The sequence below is a fragment of the Montipora capricornis genome, chromosome 9 (assembly GCF_036669925.1).
Source record: "Montipora capricornis isolate CH-2021 chromosome 9, ASM3666992v2, whole genome shotgun sequence".
NCBI classification, from domain to species: domain Eukaryota; kingdom Metazoa; phylum Cnidaria; class Anthozoa; order Scleractinia; family Acroporidae; genus Montipora; species Montipora capricornis.
In genome coordinates, this window is record NC_090891.1 from 28,953,538 (window position 1) to 28,975,630 (window position 22,093).

General features: G+C 37.8%; 2 protein-coding genes across 2 annotated transcripts in view; one reads left to right on the forward strand and one right to left on the reverse strand.

The window, feature by feature from the left end:
• The first annotated feature begins 696 nt into the window (after positions 1–696).
• On the forward strand, positions 697–7,324 carry LOC138016396 (nicotinamidase-like). Its single transcript, XM_068863543.1, has 6 exons — positions 697–854; positions 1,009–1,148; positions 3,969–4,022; positions 4,378–4,746; positions 5,108–5,422; positions 7,188–7,324. Exons 1-6 carry the CDS (start codon positions 734–736, stop codon positions 7,221–7,223), a joined length of 1,035 nt encoding a protein of 344 aa, XP_068719644.1. The 5' UTR covers positions 697–733; the 3' UTR covers positions 7,224–7,324.
• Positions 7,325–7,389: 65 nt separating this feature from the next.
• LOC138016395 (DNA nucleotidylexotransferase-like) overlaps positions 7,390–22,093 on the reverse strand; it is an 18,753-nt gene continuing 4,049 nt past the window's right edge. Inside the window, exons 6-17 of the mRNA XM_068863541.1 lie at positions 20,532–20,591; positions 19,587–19,696; positions 18,805–18,874; positions 18,233–18,304; positions 17,580–17,709; positions 16,861–16,940; positions 14,104–14,156; positions 11,926–12,028; positions 11,173–11,234; positions 9,425–9,644; positions 7,810–7,896; positions 7,390–7,527 (exon numbers count right to left, since the gene is read on the reverse strand). Coding sequence (XP_068719642.1) covers positions 7,438–7,527; positions 7,810–7,896; positions 9,425–9,644; positions 11,173–11,234; positions 11,926–12,028; positions 14,104–14,156; positions 16,861–16,940; positions 17,580–17,709; positions 18,233–18,304; positions 18,805–18,874; positions 19,587–19,696; positions 20,532–20,591 — 1,137 coding nt within the window. The 3' untranslated portion in view covers positions 7,390–7,437. The remainder of the gene's footprint in view (positions 7,528–7,809; positions 7,897–9,424; positions 9,645–11,172; positions 11,235–11,925; positions 12,029–14,103; positions 14,157–16,860; positions 16,941–17,579; positions 17,710–18,232; positions 18,305–18,804; positions 18,875–19,586; positions 19,697–20,531; positions 20,592–22,093) is intronic.

Below are 22,093 nucleotides of genomic sequence, written 5' to 3' on the forward strand. Positions count from 1 at the left end.
GTGAGACGGGGCCTACGGTTTACAATCCTTATCCTAGAAGACTTGAAAGTCTAACCATTTGCGGGTGTAATTACAAAGGCAGCACTTTCTTCTTCGTTATTTTAAGACCCTGAGTGTTGGTCCCGCCGGAGTCGAACTCACGACCTCCCGTAGCCCTATGCTCAACTAGCTGAGCCACCGGTGCATAGTGGCCGCGCAAAAAGCTGGGCGGAGGTCAAAATCAGATGTTTGGATGATGATGCAGACATCTGAAGAAACAAAACAGAAACGGCGGTGACAAACATGAGGAAAACAAAAGTATTTTCCGGGTAGGGTTAATAAAAAATCAGGAACTCGGAATCCGGAATAAGGGTTCGTTGCGTTTTTCATTAAAATTAAAGTTTGAGGAACAGAATTTTTTAAATCCAGCAGATATTGCATCATTTTAATAAGAAGAGTTCAGGCCTCTGGGCTAGGCTTCTTAAATTTCAATTAGGATTTAATCTGATCAATTTTTATTTTTATTTCATGGTCGAAGAGAATCATGTAATTGTTTTTATTTCGTTTAAGTTTTGGTGTATGAAGAGATGGATATTCTTTGTTTTTATTTTTAGGGCATCAAGTTAGTTTTGGCCTCGTTACCAGGATCTTTCCCCAAAGCAAAGGGAAAAGGTCCTCGGAACGAAGTTACTTAGCTTGTCACGCAATATTTTCCCAATATATTATTTTGCGTGACGAGCTCATTCAACTCAAGATGGCACTTGATACTGTCAGCCATTTCTTTGATGCATACAGAAAAGGTGGAAAGAACGGAGAGCAGATACTGCAGTCAGTCAGGCAGAACGTGTCAAGTTCTTTCAAGAAGTCATGTTTAGGTACGAAGCACAACGTAAATTCAAGCCAAAATCTCCTCTGGGAGAAACGCGCCCAGCCTAATCGTCGCTCGGAAGATGGAAGCTTTATAGCTTGCCGTTACGCTTGTGCATGTTTTCTGATTGTTTAATAGATTTATGTGTCAATCTGTGGTAGGGAAATACTCAAAGTATTTTGAAGTTCCTGATGATGAATTCAACAACTGGCTGACCGCATTAATAACCGAGAAAAAAGGTATGGCACCCTTGACGGAGGATCAAAAACGAGAAATAAAGAAGCAATTCTCTACCTGCTTGGTGAGTGCTATTTTTTTACTAAACCAGACGAAAGTGAGAAGTGATTGTCGCGCCCGCACTGTACTTACTGGACAATTTTGAGCAATGCTCTTCAATCACGTGATGACACGGCCATGTTGAGGTTGAGCATGATAGCGATAATGATTATCAAGGCCAAAGTTTGTGTCGTCTGCCGAAGCCGAAGGTTGAGGCGGATAACACAAACTGAGACCATGCGAAAACCGAATCCATTGATTGTTTTATTATCCATATGCGAGAGCTGAGCTCCACCATGACAAACCTGATCAAACTGCATGGTTAGTGTATTAGGTGATGTCACTTCTGCATGCAGAAAACTGTTGTCTGTAAGTATGACGTCAATTTTACATCTATAAAATCTATTGTCTGTAGGTATGACGTAACAGCAACAGAGCAAGCAAGAATTAGCTGCGTGCTTATAGCTAATCAAAATCGAGCTGATGACAGTCTGATGTATAATAGTAGAAAATTATGACTCATGTTTTGGATTATAATAGAGTCAAATTCCCAAGAGACTTTTTTCTCTATTATTCTTTGCACCAACATGGCTACTGCGATGTCAGGAGAAAACGTTCTACCAACTGGGTGATGAAAGTAGGTCAATGTGTTGGGTTAGTGTGTTCCCATGAATGATTCGATGAATGAAATAAATGTAATTTGAAGTGTGGGTGAAAATGAATGAAATGATCATGAAATAAATGTATATTTGAAGTGTGGGTAATGGATGAAAGTGACGAGTGATCCTCGCATTTGCGTGGACAGTTGAAGCAATTTTATTGTCTCTTATAAGACACATTTTTCAAGTGTCCATAAGAAACAATGCCTATCCCTTTAAGCCCCGATGGGGCCCAGATTGGCAAGTAAAATTGTCTGGCGTTAGACAGAGTAAAATCTATTTGTGGCTAGTGGGAATTATGGGGTTAAATGGTCATGATAAGTGCAACGACCATTCTCACTTTCATGCTTTGTAGTAAAGAGGTTATTTATCAAGAAGTAATTTCCTAAGCGAAAGATTATCACAGTGTAGGAAGCAGCATGATCAATCGGATAACTTGATAATCCAGATTTGACTGGCTGGTTTACTGGCAAATGCATCTGTCAGAAACAAGGTCAATCATGTAAGTTTATAGAAATTGTCTGTGATTAATGTTAGTGCAGGTTCAGTGCCTGTGAAATGGTCAGTTTTCAACATTTTTTTAGTCTACATGTACTTTAACTTATCACTTAATTTAAGTTGTGAATGCACGCTTGCACAATGAACAACTTTTTGCTGTGTGCTGGGGAAAAATGAAGGACTTTCAGGAATTTTTGGTGTAAACTCCCAGGGTAACCTCGTGATTTAACAACAGCTAGATGCACTCAAAAACTATGTCCCCATTAACCCTTTAACTCCCAATAGTGCCACTTACAGATTTTACTGTCTAACACCAGACGATTTTACTCGTCAATGGGGAACCCTAAGGGGCTGAAAGGGTTATCAACAGCTATATTCAATAAAAAACTATGTCCCCATTAACCCTTTCACTCCCAAGAGTGACACTTATAGATTTTACTCTCTCTAACGCCAGACGATTTTACTCGTCAATGGGGAACCCCACGGGGCTGAAAGGGTTAACTGCAGCTAGATTCACTCAAAAACTATGTCCCCATTAACCCTTTCACTCCCAAGAGTGACACCTATAGATTTTACTCTGTCTAACGCCAGACGATTTTACTCGTTAATGGGGAACCCTACGGGGCTGAAAGGGTTAAGCGATTTGTATGATCATCACACGTGGTGCTTTGCCAAAACAGAATTTCTTCGTGTTCTACTGTGAGTTTAATACTGTTGTTGAGCCCTTTGCTACATACACTACACAAAAACATTGTCGCTTTTAAAGCTCTTACTCAAATTGTACTTGCACCAATCAGATCAAGCTAGTTGATCCAACATACATTGTACATCAACAGGGACTCTGGCTTTTGAAGCAGCGATTGATGAGCAAAATTGCGTTTATTGATGGCATATTTTTGAAATGGACCCGATGCTTGTCTTGTAGAGATTTTTTCTTTGATTGTGAAAGTGAACTGAATTTGAAAATAACTGAGAAGTGAAGAATTTGAAGTGAAAACATTGGAGGGAGTATTGACATCAGCTGCGGAAAGATTGTAGATCGCACTTTAAGGCCGGAAAAAAAAACCCTGGAAACTAACAAATCACTTATGGCCTTTCCTATTTACCATCCATCCGTGACTTACGGTTTTGATACTGGAAGTAGAATAACGTGTACGGACAAAATAATTTGTGTATCACAACCAAAAGGTTAACAGACGAAGTTTCTCGTTATTTAACAGATCCTATAGCTACACGTACATGTATCTTTCATTTCCATGCCAATAAGTAAGCATAGATGAATGTCACTGGTTTTTCTTGTCACACAAAACTCAAAGCATGTCATGGCATTGTCTATTAAAGTAAACCATGTATGGAGACAACATCTAGCACCCAAATTTCTGACTAGTGGTAAGTTGTCCCAGGTTTCTTTCCCGTAATTTCCACTGTTTACAAGGGGTCTTAGGTCTTAGTTTTCGTAACACCCAATTCTTAGCCATTGCTAACCTGTACACTGTTCCACATTCACGACTTGGCTCATAGAGCGCTTTAATTCTGATTAGGGCTGTCTTTCAATGCTGAGCACCATAGAATTATTGAATTTTCTCAACCTTTTTATCCAGAAAGATCAATTTTAATAGGTGTGGTCTAATAATCAACTATTTCCTATTGTCCCTTTTATCGGAATGTTATTGCACTTTTTTCCACAGAAAAGAATTGATGAGAGCTCCTTGGCAGCCCTGTGGGAATATTGGTTACGACCAGTGAGTGTAAAAGCTATAAAAATTTCTGAAGTTTATCCTATCAATGATCATGAGAAGTGACTACTAGGGTTCTTGGAATAATTTTGCTCTTTGAGTGATGAGTGCATGATTTCCTTAATGCACATGTAACCCAGCCTCAGATAACAGTCTCAGATAAATAGAGACAGAAAAATTACAAATCAACCTTGGTTAAAATCATTTTGACCTGAAATCAAATTTAAACTGTAACAGCTGCACTAACGTTCGGTGAAACTGCTTTATAAGAGAGACAATACAGCTTACAGCAAAGAATAATAGTAATAAACGTAATGAGAAGGGTTAAATTTAATACATGTACATGTACATCTGTTTCTAGGCCCTGGTTCCTGTTTCAGCATTTATTGTCGTAGATGTTCAGAATGACTTCATCACTGGTTCACTGGCATTAAAAAGCTGCCCTGCAGGAGAAGATGGCGAAGAAGTTGTACCAGTAATAGAAGATCTGTTCTCCAAAAAACTGTTCAATATTGTTGCATACTCTTTGGACTGGCATCCTCCCAATCACTGCTCCTTTGTAGACAACGTCACATTGTACCCACTGCATTCCTCAAGTCCAGTTACAGCCGAGAAAGCAAAATTGTTTGATGTTGTGGTTTATGACAAAGCCCCTATCATTGATCAAAAATTGTGGCCACGACACTGTGAGATGAACAGCTGGGGATCTCAACTTCATAAAGATCTCACAGTGAGTATCCATAATCATTATTTTCATTGTTGTGTGATTTTGGAACAGGTGGCCGAAAGGGATGCTATGTTAACAAATATGTTTGTTTAGATTGAAGGGCAATAGTGATCAAGCTTGTTCACAGACCCTCTACTTTAAATTATCTGGAAGTAACATTATTACAATGAAACACAACATGGTGAAACCCCCTCAAAAGCAGAGCGCATTTACAAATCGAGCACCCAAGTCAAAGGGCCATGTCACATCTCTTTCCTTCAAAAATTAAATGCAGCCCTTGTACGGTCAAGTTTGCCTGGCATCAGGAAGTTCTGGATTAAGTTACATGTAACTGATTTTGGCCAAATTTCTTTGTCTTTTGTAGCCTCCTTCACAAAATGATATTACTATCAGAAAAGGCACCAACCCAACTGTGGATTGCTATTCTGCATTTTGGGACAATGGCGACTGCTCACAGTCATCACTCTTTGTTGACCTTTTGAAGAAAGGTGTGACTGATTTGTATATTTGTGGCCTGGCCTTCGATGTGTGTGTCAAACACACAGCAATGGATGCGGTCAGCCAAGGATTTAGGACCCATGTTATTACAGATGCGTGCAGAGGGGTGACCCCTGAAGGAATAGCAAAGACAAAGGAAGAATTTATGAAGAATGGAATTGTGTTACTGGAATCAAAACAGGTAAACATTTGAAAATCTTTATCGTGACACTCAGAAAAAGTTAAGAATGCTATGCTTTTGGGCTGATGTCATAGGTTGTGCCCCTCGCAGGGGTCCATGGGTTAATGCTGTAATTGGATACTCCTACATGAACATGTAGGAGTTCAACTAGTGTAGGACAGACCACAACACTGGGAACTCCATGCCCTACTCTTTGTAAATAGTGTGTGGGTTCTTTTGCGTCACAACGGGTTATGAACATTATTCAGGAAGACTAGAAAGTCTAACCATTTAAAGGTGTCATGACAAAGGCAGTTATTTAAAGACCCTTAGTGTTGGTCTGGCTACAGTCTGGCCAGAGTTTCTTTTAATCACGCTACCTCTCGCACAATAGTGGGATGCTCAATCAACCGGTTGGCAGTTGGCTCAGTAATATTAATTTTATTAAGTATTCCACGAGCGAGTGTTGGATATGAGATGATAGATAGCCAGTGAGGCACTACGTGCCTTGTGCCTCATTGGTTAAAATCATCTCACATCCAACAAGTGCGAGTGGAATAATAATTATTGTTTTATTTAAAACGCTCACAAATTATGGATAAATCTTCCCTACTTTATTTTGTAAATACAAGAAGACTGATGCATGCAGTGACTGATATTTGTAGAGCGTATTATCCAATGATCCAATTTTTCATAATTTATTATTATTTATTACAAGTGAAAGGAAGTTCAGAGACATAATTATGGTGAAAAAAGATCACTTGTAATCCCCAAAATAAAGATTTGGTTTTATCAACGGAGTTGATAATGTAAATTGGCCACCGTACAGAGATTCTAAAAGCTGACGTTTCGAGCGTTAGCCCTTCGTCAGAGCGAATAAAGAGTCTGCTGGGAGGCTAAGTTGAAAAGAGTGGTATATTAACAAACTGGAACTTAGGACAAAATAATAGCAAACTAATGATAGTGCAATGGATTAAGTAGGCAGAGCAAACACTGGTAATCCAGAAAGTAAAAGCAGAAATATTCCGAATGAGCTTTAGTTTCCAAATCTGGTAAAATTGTTCCATGCTACTTTGTGAAATGTCCTAATCCCTTCTGCTTAGTTGAGTTCTAGGAACGTACATGTAGGGCTGCATGTTCTGTAAATTGTGTTGACGTCATACATGCGTCTTCTTTGATATTATTGGTATTTGGATTCAATCTGTGTTGTGGAGTAAACTTAGACAAGACAAGGAAGATCTCTTCACTTTAATTAACCTATTGACCATCCCAGTTAACGAGTAAAATCTGTGAAGTCTCACTCCCAGAAATCAATAGGTTAAAGGAGGGGACATAGTGTTTAATTGATTAACCCATGGACTCTGCAGCTGCCCTAGAATGCCACCAGTTGAGGAGTAAAAAAAATTAATCGTCTGGCATTAGACGAAGTAAAATCTTTGAAGTCTCACCCATCAGGAGTCAATGGTGTAGAACCCCGATATAAAATCCGCAAGTGAACTTTAAAACATTTTATCACATCTCCCACACGGTTACATTACACACACCCTACTTGAATAAAATTGCCCTAGCTTTTATACTTTAACAACAGTACAATACTCCTGTAGGACCATGCTACACTAATAACCCTTGACAATGATAACTCATGCTACGACACTACAAATGGGTTACAAGAAATCATTACAGTTCCCTTATTCCACTGGCCTTCATGTTGGACAGTGCATATATATCTCCCTTAGTGACAATGACGAATAATAAAATAAATATTTCTCTGCTCTTGTAACCATAGGTAGAAGATACAATCCGTGACAAGAAGAGAAAATGAACAGTAAATGAACAGTAACTTCCACATTGAGCGAAAGACAGACCTACACCAGCACAGTTGTGTTCAAAGAACAGCTGTTTCCTTTTTTTCAGCATTTACTGTAGCATTTTTTATATCAAGCTTTTTTCATGGGAAAGGGCTAATAAGAACTTAATTTAATCATCATGTTGTGTGTTTCACATTAGTGGCTTGACAGTAAATAAATTAATTGGGATCATGCATTTCGTCCCTCTGGTTCCCTGTATTGAAGTCTCAGAGCAGCAAATATTTCTTGTTCAGATCTTGCTTCTATTTGATGTGGAGGCTAGAAAGAAAAGGATACAATGAGATTTTCCACGTTTGAAACAATGAGGGGACTTATCCCTGTAAGTTCAATGCCAGTGTAACAAATGCCCCTCCTTAGAAGGTGTTTTTTTTTTTTCATTTGTAATACAAGTGTAAGCTACTGTAGTTTCAAATTGTGTAAGAAGAGAGACAAGAATTATTTAATTTGCATTCCTTTTTGTTAACTAAGGGAAATGCACAGGCAGAAGAAAAGCCTATTTATAGCAATGTTTGTCATATAATAAAATCATTGACTACTTACCATGAAGTTGTGATCCCACATTCCATGGCTTGATAATTTTATTTGAAAAGTCTTCCAGGCATAGTCCCTTATGGAGCGATTAAACTGCTGTTAAAAAAGCACAAGAGACTGATTGTCTTCTTTTTTAACTTAATGGGGGGCTTAACCCAATTTTCACCTCAAATGCCGTAGGATGCCTCAGTTGACAAGTAAAATCATCTGGTGTTAGACAGTAAAATGTCTCACTCCCATGTGTCATTGGGTTACATGTAATTAATGGAAATGCTTGATTGAGTTGATTTTGATTTGTACATCCAGTTGAATGGCATCATTTATTTCCCAACATTTGAACTTTCTGTCTAGCAGTTTATACCCCTGTGAATAACTGATGATAATCCATTTTCTGTCGAAACATGATTGCAGTTAGGAGTCTGTGGATGTCTGTCTTAGACTCTCCTCAAAGGTGGAATGTTCATACATGTAGGATGTAGATTGTCGTTTGTGTTAACAAACAGATTTAAGGACATCCACAGTGTTGTCTCCACATTATTTTGTCATCAATAGGTGGTTATGCAAAAGCAGCTAATGCCTGAGAAACCAACACTTGACCATCTCTTACACAGAAGCTCTTTCCTTTTGTCAGAACTGGCCAGCCAGACCCGTCTGATTTCATAGAAAATGCAACAATTTGAGGGAACACGTAGATGATAATCCCTCACATTCTTATGAAGAAATTGTAGGGATAGTCCTTCCAAATGCCCAGTCTGACCAGCCAGTTTGGTCAAATGGAAAGCGTCCCAAGTTTAACTTCTTAATATGGATTATTTTTACATACGTTATTACTTCAGTTTCATTTCTTTGTAGCATGGGATATGTATTTTAACTTAAGATTGTATTTACTTCTTTATTTAGTTTTCTCCAAACAGTAGTACAATAATTGCTAGAACATATAGAAAATAGAAAATTGATTGGAGATGTGCATAATATAGTAAGCTAGTTAGTGCCCTAAGTATAAAATTAATATTATTGCTCGCTGTATCCAAAAGAACATACACTATGAAGACAACAGACCATATTTGGATTCTCAGTATTGGACTGGAACTAGTTTGCAAAGGAAGCTAATGTGGGGGAATCTTTTGAAATGCACATACTTTTTAAAATAATAGCCCACTTCAGAAAACACCATAATGCTCTTTCAGTGTCCCCCAAATTTTGCATAAGCATTGTTTCCAGTTTCTCCTGGGACTTAAAATGGTCCCCAAGAGAAAATCAAAACAATGCTTATACAAAATTTGAGGTGGGGGGGGGGGGGGGGGGGGAACAAAGAGTACTATGGTATATTCCAAAGTGGGCTCTATTATTCCCCTGCATTAGCCTCGACTGCAAGCCAGTTCCAGTCCAATACTGAGAATATTATGAATAAGGTCTGTTGCAAGACAAGAAAAATAATATTGCCTCAGGTAAAATTTGCACAGCCTTTTCTCAAAAAGTTTTTGAGGGTGAGTGTCAGATAAAAAGAGGAAGGTCACTCCAGAAATATCTACCTACTTGTATGGAGTAATATACAATCCCCTCCTACGTTTTCCGCTTATTGCATAATTTATTTGGTCCTGTGCATGCATTAGTAGTTAAGTACCTTTGAGCCGGTCCATCCAAGCAAAGCAAATGGGAATTGTTTGTACGGAGTCACAATAAGATCCACCCTCCTCACTAAGCCACCTCTTTCCTCTGAGAAACTTGTCCTTTCTGCTGAAGTCATTGCTGACGTATTTGACATTGTTGGTGCATTTGTGGTTTTTATTAATTGAAACATGCAAAAGCAATGATCAAGATGATCCATGTGACCTGAAGTTTGTCTTTAAGAAGGAAAAGACAAACATTTGATAAAATGTTAAATCGAGTCATTGCAGCAGTGTTACTTACTAAGGCTATGGTTGGCACACTTTTCACGGTGCAGGGGCTCACATGCTCAACATCGCAGATGTGTTGCAGATATTTAATTTGGTGAACTCGCTTTTTCAGCTTGTCAATTTTGTTCCCGCCCACTTCTCCCATTGGCAGGGATGGATTGGTACAAAATGTAAGTCTGCATCAGTGTGACAGGTCGCAGGTGGTGGACTGTAGTAGGCTTACCATGTCTGCCCTCATTGTATGGACGTGTGTCCAGCAATGAGTTTAAATTTAAGACGTGATAAAAAGGGGAGACATTAATTCTCCTTGAATTTGAAAGTAGCTGTTGTTTCTTAAATAATATTCACCCATCCAACCACAAGAGGCTAGTTATATTATTATCAAGCTGGAATCTTCAAGGTCGCTATGTTGAAAAAAGGAAGTGGCAAAGTCCTTTTATGATGGAGAATGTGTGTGAAGTATCTTCTGTTTGAACTACAGAGTTGAGGTGATTGATAGATAGAATCACTGTTAAATGAAACAGACATGCAATGCCAAAAGAAGCCTGAAGAATTGCAAGCTTTTTTTTTTAATTTTTAATCAACTACTTACATTGCTTACTTACAATAACTTAAAAGAAAACAGTTGCGCAATAGGCCATTTCCGAGTTCATGTCCACATCCTCTTCAAAGCGAGTCTAAGTGCGAAGCTTGTGTTATGAAAATTAGTTCTCATTCTTATGTAAAGAAGAACTAATTACCATCACAAAAACTTCGCACTTAGACTCGCTTTGAAGAGGAGGCAGACATGAACTCGGAAATGGCCTATTACTGTCTGTCAAGCTTGAACAGGGTTTGAATCAATGACTATATATTGTGCTGCACACTGCTTCACTAGCCATATGGAGCTTGTCAGGAGTGAGTTCATTTTATATCCTGTAGGAAGTGGATGCATGTGAAAGTAGCCAGAAGCGTACAGTTTGTTACATGCACCCTTAGAGCAGTTTTCGAATGACTGCTGAAAGTAATTATGCAATTGCAATAATTGCAATATTGTGTAATAATTTACTGTGCTTAGTGATTGGTTTAATAATCTCAAGCCAGCTTATCAACCAATGAGAAGGAAAACCAAAACCAATCGCAACTTGCACAAAGTCATGCAATTTTTCCCACACTTTGAGCAAGTTACAATGAATTGCTCCGAATTTAAATTGGTTCATTACGCTGTTTGTTCACGATACTCAATTGAAAATAATTCTATGCCCTTTGTTAAACCAATGTCAACAAATCTGATTTTTTTTAAAAAATTAATTGTGAACATATCTAATGGAAGCAAAGGCTACATGTCCACAGCACCACATAGTCTGAATAGTGTGCCACTTAAATACAAAATACTGCAGTAAGCTAGGGGTACTGGGTAAAAAATAATGACCACTGGAAAAAGTATATGGTGGAAAGCATTTGAGATAATCTTGTTTGTTAAAAATTAACATACTTTTGGCTGCCAATGAAGTGAGAATTACGGCCAACCATCAAATCTTTGTGTAAGATACAACCCTAAAGGAAAAGACAAAAGAAAGCAAAAACAAAACCACTGCTATAAGTGGATCAACAAGACAAAAATGATTCTGAATATCACTAGGCATATGTAGGACTCAAAAATAATAGCAGTGTCCACTTCTAAGTTCTGACTTCCAAAGTTTTGTGGTGGTAAATAGTTCTACTTTTCACAGCAGGGAAAAATCTTTCTTAACAAAAAAAGAGCCTGAAAGTGACCTGTAATGCTGAGTAAGTAGCTCGGAAATTATGCAGCAATTACAATGGCCCTCTGAATTGGCTTATTGCACTCTATGTGCAGAAATGCACACAACAGACCAATTTTGTATATTAAAATTCAGTCCTAAACCAAAGACATCAAACTCATACAAATCATTATGTTTATTCCCTAGAGCCTCGAGTTGATGCCTTTTGTTTAGGACTGAATTTTAATATATCGAAATTGGTCTATTAGCTGGGTGCCCAAATTTTGTACTATGTAATCCTATCCGTATGTTACATCTAAGCATTTCAATCCTTCTCATTCCCAGATACCATTTAAATGACGTAAACAGATTACAATAATGGTTATACATACAAAACTCCAGTTACAGTAGGTTGCACACAAAAAGTCTGTTCTGGCAACTCACACAAGACAGAACAAGGGGACTTAAAAGCACAGATATCAGCACTTGTTGGGACAACCACTCACCAGCTTGTCAAGCCTTTCAACCAGCTTGACCAACAATCCTTCCACTATGCAATCATCCTCGTGCGTTATTAGAATGTCCACATCATGCCCCGATTCTTTGCCTCTGAAATTTCCACAAAAGAAATCTATAACATAATAATTACAAATTTACATGTAACATACATGTATTGTTTTTTATTGCAGACTTAATAAGTTAGTCTTGGGAAACATATTTATATTACTGTAAGATTCAAGCTTCATTGGGATTCCTTGTCACATTTACTATATATGTAATGCTTAAAAAATAAGCAGCATTGTTTATAGTTTAGGATTTACATATCGCACATAATAAATAATTTACACAAAGTATCATGGCGCTTTACAATAATTAAATATTCTTTCTCTAGGCTTGTAATGCTGCGATGTTTACGAAAAAGCTTCAAAAATAAGGAAATCCCTAGGGACAACCCTCTATTATAGTTTTTCACAACAAAAAGGAAAATAGACATGCTATGTGGACTTGAGAAAATACTTGGGAATAAGGTGAAGTGAATTAGAATGCCGTGTAAATCCTTCAACGACCAAATTTTACAAGAACAGCATGTCTTGAACACTCATTTTAATAAGGTCTCAGTAAAGGAAAATGAGGTGTCTGCAGAAAAATGAAATTGTTGCACCGCTAATTTTTGTATAGGTTCAAACCATATATCATAATTGAATTGAATTATTTGAATAAAGTTTTAGGTTTTTGGTATTTAATATTGGCTTCTAGTTTTGAGGCCCCAAACTCAGCACAACCGAGTCTGCTGCAGAAGCTCCTGCCCCTTCACTGCATTGCATCTTAGTCACAGATGAATGCACTCCAATACTTTGCCAGGAATTTTTGATTATTATGTTAAGAATTGAAGGAAATATCATGCACCAAAGTCAAAACTCTCCTCTCATAATTAATTCAGGAAGAAAACGTGCCATAAAATCAGTCTCCGAAGACAAACGAAAAATTCCTCACACCGTATTTGGGGTATGTAGTACAATCATCTATCAGAATTTTGGAAGCGATATCTTAAAACCTGTTGGGACAGGTCCGGTTCGAGAAGTTGTAATTTTGGCATCAAAATAAACCCCTAGAAAATCGAGCTTGAAGATTTCACGTGCAGTTCACAGTCTGCTGAATAACTCTGCCCCCTACTTGAAAAGCCAATTATAATGAGCCAATCAGCCTTTGGGCACCAGCAGATCGATCGCAAGTGAAGGCTATCTATTGACATCCAATCCTTTCATGTGTGATTGACATGACATGACATGACATGTCAATCGTTTTTTTTTTTTTGTGCAGATTATGGCGGGAAACAAAGAAAAGCAATTTAGCGGTTAAAATTTAAATTTTCAGAATTTTTTTTCGGAAAAATATACTTCACAGCCCACCGATTCAAGATTTGCAAATCAAAAAAATTGAGCAAGACACCCAAATTTACCTTTACCAAGACCTTAAAGCGAGTATTTGGGAGGTCGGGTCAAGAAGTTCTACAGGAAACCAAAATTCTGCAAGAGCCTGAGTCAACCTGTCGTCAAACAGTTGGTGATAGAAGTTATTTTCCACTGAATCTTCTGTAAGGCATGTGTTGATTATCACGCAAAGACACATACAGGAAACAAACTACTCTCTCTCTCTTCCCATGGGCACAGTACACCTTAAACAGCTACAAAGGTAGTTGCATTTAAAATTTGTAGGTGCATGATTTTGTAGAGCTTGCAGGCCAGCAGGACATGTTGTGTATTCAGTAGTTCTAGGAGCATCCAACAGGTTTTGTGGAGGTAGGGCCAGGTACAAAACACAGGTCACAGGTCACAGGTCCAGGTTGCAGGTCATTGTTTTACCAATACAGAAACAACCCTAACTGTTTACAACTGCTAACATTAGGCCTAAAAACTCTTGTTTGGGCCTAATTAGGCCTAGCGTTAGCTTCAATGGATACTTAGGCTACTTTCTGTTTTGGTAAAACAATGACCTGTGACCTGTGATCAGTGTTTTGTACCTGCTGTGGAGGTAGTAGGCTCAAATCCTGTCTAGAAGTCACTTGTTCTTTCACCTGTTGCAAAGCAACTAGTGTTAGAACTAGTGTTTACAAGTAATTTAGTACAAATTTTAAAATTAATGTTAAGGATAAAAGATACTGATCACATTGAATGGTATTGTACCTGCGATAACCTCCAACAAGTTCAACTTTGCACTTGGGTTGAATACTATTCAGCTGATAAATGAAAAAGATTAATGTAAAAGTACATTGAAAGCGTAGAGTTGGCCAGGAAGCACAGGATGAAGCGAAAGAATTCGCTATCAAAGGTACATTGCAGATATTCCAACCCCTAAACCTCAAAAACTGGGACAAATCCTGCCAATAATTCAGCATTTAAGAGCCCGTGAATATCATGTCTGCTTTAATTTGTCATGCCGCTCTACTTCATGTAGCCCTTGCAAAACTTGTATAAATATTTGTGAGAGAATGGAAAATTACCGAAAAATATACCCATGCCACGAAAACTACATTGTAAATTGAGCAAAGACGAAATTGGCAATATTATTGCTTCAGATAATTTAATAACTCCCATTAAAAGGCACTGAAGCAGACAAAATTCATTCATATTTATCACGTTAGCCATATTAAAAAAATAACAGGTATCAAAATATCACGGAAAACAGGGTAATAGACCATTTTACAGTTGTAGCTAAGTTACCTGGCCTACGAATGGAAGTGAGGCTGCCGGTGACCCTGTTTTGATACAAACCTTCGTGCTTTTGTAATGTTAATATGGACTAATTAGAATTACAACAACACAATTTACATGATAAAAGCAGTGGGGGCTCTATCAATGCAAGGTCACCAGCAGCCTCGGAGCCATTCATAGGCTAGGTTGCTGAGCAATCAACTGTAAAATGGCCTATTAGAATGAAAACGGGACAGTGGGACAGCGTAGTCTTAACTGGGATGGCTGGAATGTCTGATATTTAAGTGCTAGAAATCCAAGAAAGTGCATCAGTGTTAGCACACGTATGAAAATATGCCACCCTTGTCGATAATGATAATAATAAATAATAAATTATAATAATTAACTATAATGTTATTGTACGATGGCAAGCTGGATATGAAGCAAAAGATAACGCATCAAGTTGGTTATAATCATTTCAAATCCAGCAAGACTATTCCACTAAAGCATTGATTTTTGCCTTGGTAAATTCCAGTCCAAAAAGGCTTTTGTCGGCCATGTTTTCTCTGAACTGCCAAATGTTTTCAGCTCACTTTATTTGCTGACACGTTCCTTGACCATATCAGGTACAGCAGGTACATAAACAGATAGCCTGTGTTCGGTGAGCCAATAAAAATGTTGGAAATCTGATATCCGTAGTTCAGTTTTTAATAATGAACTTTACTTAGCACTGGCGCACTAATTTGGGGACGTCAGTACCATACAGAAATCAAAAGAAACTTGTACCAAATCGTACACGTTGGTTGGTTTTTGAGGAGATGGAAGAAACCCAGAGAAAAACCTCTCAGAGCAGAGTTGAGAGAACTGGTCAACATGTGATGCCAAGGCTACGATCTAGGAATCAAACCGGTGCCACATTGGTGGAAAGCGAATGCTGTCTGCACTGCATCATCCCTGAATCCCTCTCCCACCCCTGCCCAGTCAGAGTTTTTTTCTTTAATTCCTTGAGTAAAAAAAGGAAAAGGTAAACTCGTTCTCAGGCCAAGTGGCCCACGTGGCCGGAGCTAATATCCCAGATTCCGTAGCAATTTGAAGCAACTGAGAGTATAGACCACTTATACATTCTTTTGTCTTTATGTTAATTAGACCTACTGCCCTCATTTTGAAACAAAAATTCTTTTGAAATTTGCTCGTCACAGCGTGGCTAGTTAGGCTTATTAGCATTAAAACAAAAGGATACTTTATTTGGCTGCCATTATGAAAGAGGTCTATTATTACTTCCCCCTGGATGGGATGCTAGTCCATCACAGGGCTACCCCCCAGAAGTAAGTGTTTCTGGTACCCATTTATACACCTGGGTGGAAAGAGACATTGTGGAGTAAAGTGTCTTGTCCAAGGCAATTAGCAATTGTTTCTATTCTTAACGTTTTACTTAATGTACTCAACCAAGATTTCGTGATGAAAGCACCACTTTGATTAAATTCTAAAAACTAAAACAAAAGCTATACTATGTTCTAACTTAGTTTTGCTTTGTACCTTTTTTTTGCACTAACAATGCAGTGTTGTTTGGCCAGCGTGCAACAAAAGGGCGAGGTTGCAAAGGAGCGACGTTCCAAGAACGTTCGTGACAAAGGAGCGACATTCCGAGAACGTTCTTGACAATTCCAGTCACGCCAGCACAACCAAAACAATGTTTTGTTTGCACCAAGTTTGCTCAAAATAAGGGCAAGACGCTTTGTTCTTTGCTTGTATTCACACAACTATTCCGACAAGAAATAAAGAACGCAGTATTTTTCGCTCAGTTTACTTAGGTTTGTAGATCATATGTACTTGTGCGTACTTGAAAAAATGACCACGCTACGCGCCTGCGACAGCTCTAGGCCTTGAAGCAGTGACCCTGAGATCGCGAGTCCGGAGCACTAAGGCCACCATGTATGATGAGTACATGGTCCTTTCCCGTATAGATAAATTACTAATTACCCTTTGATAGCTGATTCTACACCAAATGAAAATGTTTGTTTGACAGTTGTAGAGGAAAGGGCTATTAAAAGTTGGACAGGGAAAAAAATTGAAAATTGATGAGTATGGTAATAATAATTATTGTTAAAGTTCAAAACCATTGTTAAGTGTGCAGTTCACAAAAGGAATTGGGTTGGGGGGAGGGGAGGGTGGGTCGAAGAATATTCTGATGTTTTTAAGATTGACCAAGCTCTTTAAGTTGGTATTTCAAGAAAATGAAATTCAGCTGACCTCTTTAACAACAACATTCTTGATGCCCATGGCTTCTTCCCGAGGAACACTTTGGATTAAATCATCATAGTACTTTAAACCTGTAAAAGGACATTTAATTTATTTTAATGTTTTCCAGTGAAGGAGGACATCTCTTTGCCTTTTAAGTTATGGAATCAAGGGTGGTTCAAGTACCTAGACTAAATTCAGGCATCCCAAGTTAATAACAATGATTATGAGTAATTTACACCTGAGCAGCTTTATGTTTCTTAGTGACGTTGTTGGTACATGTAGTTATAAAATAAGACATTGTCTTTTCCTTTTGGAACATTTTTTCACAGTAAAAGTTGGAGTTTCACATCCAAGTATTGATTATTAAGAGTTTGCCAATACCTGGTGTCAACATTAGATATCATATAATAAACTATTAATTGCTATGTATATATCTTGTTTTTCTGTTTCCTTCCTTTCTTCCTTTAATTACAGCTACAAGGTTGTGTCATTCTGGTTATTTCCTGCTTCAGTGTAATAAATGATAGACAATTAAATTATCATTTCTTTTGAGTTTTTACCAGAAGTGATGTAAGCAAGTGGATCAGCCTCAGTGACAACTGTCCAACAATTTAACTGAATATTACACTACATGCACTTTGGTTGAAACTGGTGAACTGGAGTACTGTATAACACCAATGACATTTTATCTGGAAGATTATCCTCAACATGAATTATTGGTAACTTGCCCATTGCCAGTTGTTCTGTGATCTTCATTCCAGCTGCTATTGCCTTGGTGATATCAGACAGGTTACGGTACCCTTTGTCATACCATCTTCGACCGGTTGCAGATCCGCAGCCATAAATAGATGAGAAGAACTGAAAACAAACAGGTCCAATATGTGTACAACATTACAGTTTGGTCTAGACTGTTAGTTCTGAATTGACAGCTATTAGCCACCAAGCCTTAACTTAACTTGTATCTCCAGAGATGGAACAACTTAAGTTCAAGTTTTTTATTGCACACCGTTTACAGAAAACTAAACATAAGGCACTATACAATCATTACAGAAAAAAAAGTACACTCAGAAATAAGCTACATGGTAGACAATAATAATATTAATTAATAGTGTACATGCAGTGACCAAAGTAGCCTATGAGCTTTCGAATTGGTCACTTAAATAATTATTCTTGAGAAATACAGTCAATAAAATATCAATTACCCGTGAGTACCCTTCTAACTATACTCATCAACTAAACAAAACAGTTCCTATGTCTTGCCTTAGTTTATAAAAACAGGTTAAATATACACAACCAGTACAGAATGTTTACATTGTTAATTATATTTAAACCGTATACTTAGGATACATTAATTAAATTAATTAATCTATAAATTACACACCTCCATGGCCTTGAAGAAGTCACTAGAAATGATGTCTTGAATTTCACTGGATGAGCCATTTTCCAAAATATCCTATTTGCAAATAGGACAATACAATATTAACCATTTTGGAAGCATGAGCATATATACCTACTTCTTTCCACCGGAGAAATCCCTATTTCATAGATAACTCAGCAGTGGATTTGATGGTGCTAAGTATTGAATGGATCTTTGAGCTCGACAGCGTTCAAATATTTTTGGATACATGTAGCAACCTCTAAGATCAGTGATCAAGCATCAGGAAGTGAATGATTGTTTTCTGTGTTTGTTCAGTCTTGGTGCATGGGGAAGAGACCTGGACAATGAATGCACAAAGGAAAAGGGAGGCCGCGTGGGTCAGTTGCTGGATAACATCAAGAGAATAAAGTAGGTATTCTGAGAAAATTGCTGTGCTAAGGAATGGCAGGGGCTTTTCGTTTTGGTTTGGGCAGCAAACCAATTACCTTCTACCTTTCAAGCCCTTACCCCAATAACAGGTACAGGCAGTCATTTAACTTCGTTAGATAAAAGCTATTTAGAAGTCACTGACTTGCCTGTATAACTTTCTTGCTGTGATTTCCAACACTGCTTAGTTTAGCTGCTTCTTCAATTCTACTGATTTGCCTAAAAGTATTGGGACCAAAATTATTACTGGTAAACTCTGTTTTGAGAATAGTGAGGAGCATTAAAGACATTCGTACAGCTACAATAATAAATTATTTATTGTAATTAGCTGTTTTTTAAACACCAGTTCTTGGATTTAAAAAAGCAACAACTTTAAACTTTTACTAAATATAAGAGAAAAACCCAGAAGCATAGCACAATAGAAGCCTTTCCATTGGAAAAATCAAACTTAAATGTTTATGGTAATTTTTGTTCACTTTGATTGTCAATGTCAGAGGAGTAAACGGTTGTTTTGGGAAATGAACTCTGCTTCTACGCCAACTCATTTGCTGCAAACAATCCAGTCATGCTTAAGGATATTTGACTCGAAGGCACAGGCTGCTGTAAAAATGAAACGAGATACCACAAGACTGATCTTGCAGGGCTCAGCACGTATACTGCTCTTATTACCAAACACAGATCTAGGCAGATATCCACCTAAATCAACAAAATTATGGTCATGTCTGGTAAAGATTGAAATGAAATTTGCAGAAAATGGGATTTTGGACTAACTAGAGATAAATCTTGCTAGACAGCATCTGCCTCTCCAGACCCCTTTACCCCTCACAAAAAACTTTCCACACTGACATGTACCTGTAGTTTTAAAAATAATTTTAATATTCTTCCCTCTAGATTCTTGCCTTTGACCCACCATTCTCGAAAGACAACTTACTTTGGATAAGACTTGAGAGCACAAGCTGCTCTCCTGAAAGCCAGTGCTCTGGAATCTCTCTGTCCACTATCCACATACACTGCATGGCGCTCAAGAATCTCGAGTGCATCCTTAAGAATGCACAACATGAATAAGACTTTAGACTCACTAGAGTTACACACCAGTTTTATGTCATCTTAAATACCTAGCTAGACCATAAACATGTTTTTAACCCTAACTAGATTCTCAAGCCAGTTTTGACTGCCAAAAAACTCATGCTTGCATTTGGATACAATCAAGCATATTATACTTAAAGAACAAGGGAAGAGTTCAATTCTAAAATTGTAAAACTCATTTTCCACAGCCAGGGCTGAAAATCCCATTATGTGCTTTATTTTTAAACACCGGTCTAGGGTTGCAGTTCTAAGGTTTTCCAGTTGATGGCTGCATGTGTTTCAAAAGTGGGAGGAGAAAACTACAGAAAATGAAATATCTGATTATCAACACTGAAGAAACAGTAGTTCAATAGACAAGACAGTAGGAAGTAGGTGCTGATTTTTTGCAGCAGACAGCTACTTTTGACAACCCTGCAAGGTATGCATTAATTTTGTTTTTTAGAACTCTAAACTGGTTTCTTTACTCGCTTTTATACTTAACCAGAAACAAGAGAATAATCTTACAATCCCCTACATGTACTTGTCAGCCACAAGGGTATTCCATTTAATATATGTTTTCAAGGATTGTGTCCTCAAATATCAACTGATTCTGTAGGTAGCTGACGGTTATCAGCTACTTCAGATCCACACCCAGCAAAGATATTGGCCAATACCTCTTACTCACAGTAGACTAAGGATAACTGAGCACAAAGTCAGGGGACACCCCCTATAAGACAAAAGGTCTATATATATGGCTGCTAAATCATGTATAAAAATTAGTATAATCTATGTTTTTATGGCTTTTACTCACTGTAAATTTAGTATTGGGGTGGTTCAATGGAGTAGCCCTCTGGCAAACATATTTGGTGTCCTATAAAGGAAAGAACAAGATGATTGTTAATAACCAAAATTAAAGTAGCCCTTACTTGACAAAGCATTGTCATATAATCCCAGAAAGGGGGGGGGGGGGCGGGAAATCCCATATAAAAAGGATGGGGGTGCTCATCGGAAATTTTGGAAAGAAAACCTAAGGGCTACCAAGATCCTGTCTTGTGGGCGTGACATGAAATTTTTTTCACCCCTAAGAGGCCACAAACTATGGATTTTAATCAGACAAAACTAAAAATTAGTTAATTATCAAATGTCTCCTCTCACAATTTTATGGGTCAATACCCTAAAAGGTACTGCTAAAGCTCCCGCTGTGGACCTTTTGAAGCTGAACACACTAAGAGGAACCAAAACCGCTTTTTTAATCCCTAAAAGATTCGACGAGCACCCCCATGTCACAGTGAGGCAAGAAGAATTTTGTTCTTAAAAGGGTTTTTAATAGTTTTGCTAATGGCACATTTTAAATAGCGATATTTTTTCTAACCCACAACAGAGTGCACACCTACATAATATCTCACAGGATTATTTATTGACACTTGAAATTAATGTAGCAAAGAAGAGTTCTTCTCTTTTTAACCCATTGACTCCTCAAACACCCCAGGACACTCCAAGTCGACGAAATTAAATTGTCTGGAGTTAGACAGAGTAAAATCTGCTTAGTCTCACTCCCAGGGGTCAATTTACCTGTGTATAAGTCGACCTTTTATGGCCTCAAAAGAAGCTCCAAAAATCGCCCTCAACTTATACATGGGTCAAATATTTAGAGCCAAGTTCCAGCTAAAGATTTATTCAAAATTAACATAATAATGTTGTCTTGGGCATAACGAACGCAGTGGACAAAAGACTTCAAAATGAATGAATAAATTTACATGTTCGATTTTCTGAGAACTTTTTCAAAACTCAAGGACAAAATGCCCGCATATACAACAACTGCTGAACCACAAAACTATTAAGTGGTTGAGGCCCTGATTTTTTTGTGTATCCACAGTTCCAGGAATCGAAGAATACAAGATTAGTATCCCATGAACATTTAACAAAGAAATTAAGAAATTACCTTTTTTGCCATCAAAAATGAGGGGTCGACTTATACACAGGATCGACTTATGCACAGGTAAATACGGTATATTACAATCACACAACACAAGATTGCAGATCAATACTGAAGTGTATTATCAATAACATTGTACCAATGCCTGCTGCCAATGCAGACTCACTGTAGTCAACCCATTCACACCTAAAGCGTTCACAATTGATGAGTAAAATTAGGTGGTATTAGACAGAGTGAAATCTATAAGTATCATTTTAAAGAATGAATGGGTTAAAGGGGGCATAGTTTTTGAGTGAATTTTCACAATCATTGAAAGCACTGAAACCATCGTTCTTTTCACTCAAAAACAAAAAAAAAACAAAAATGTTTTCACTCAAAACATTTGAGATCCGGATATCCTGGGTTCAAGACCCGCTCTGACCATTCATTGAATTTGT

Coding starts and splice junctions, on each gene's coding strand:
- LOC138016396 (XM_068863543.1), top strand. CDS start 734: ATGGCACTTGATACTGTCAGCCATTTCTTTGATGCATACAGAAAAGGT. Junction 4,023..4,377: donor GGGAATATTGGTTACGACCA/GTGAGTGTAAAA, acceptor ATCTGTTTCTAG/GCCCTGGTTCCTGTTTCAGC. Junction 4,747..5,107: donor AACTTCATAAAGATCTCACA/GTGAGTATCCAT, acceptor TGTCTTTTGTAG/CCTCCTTCACAAAATGATAT.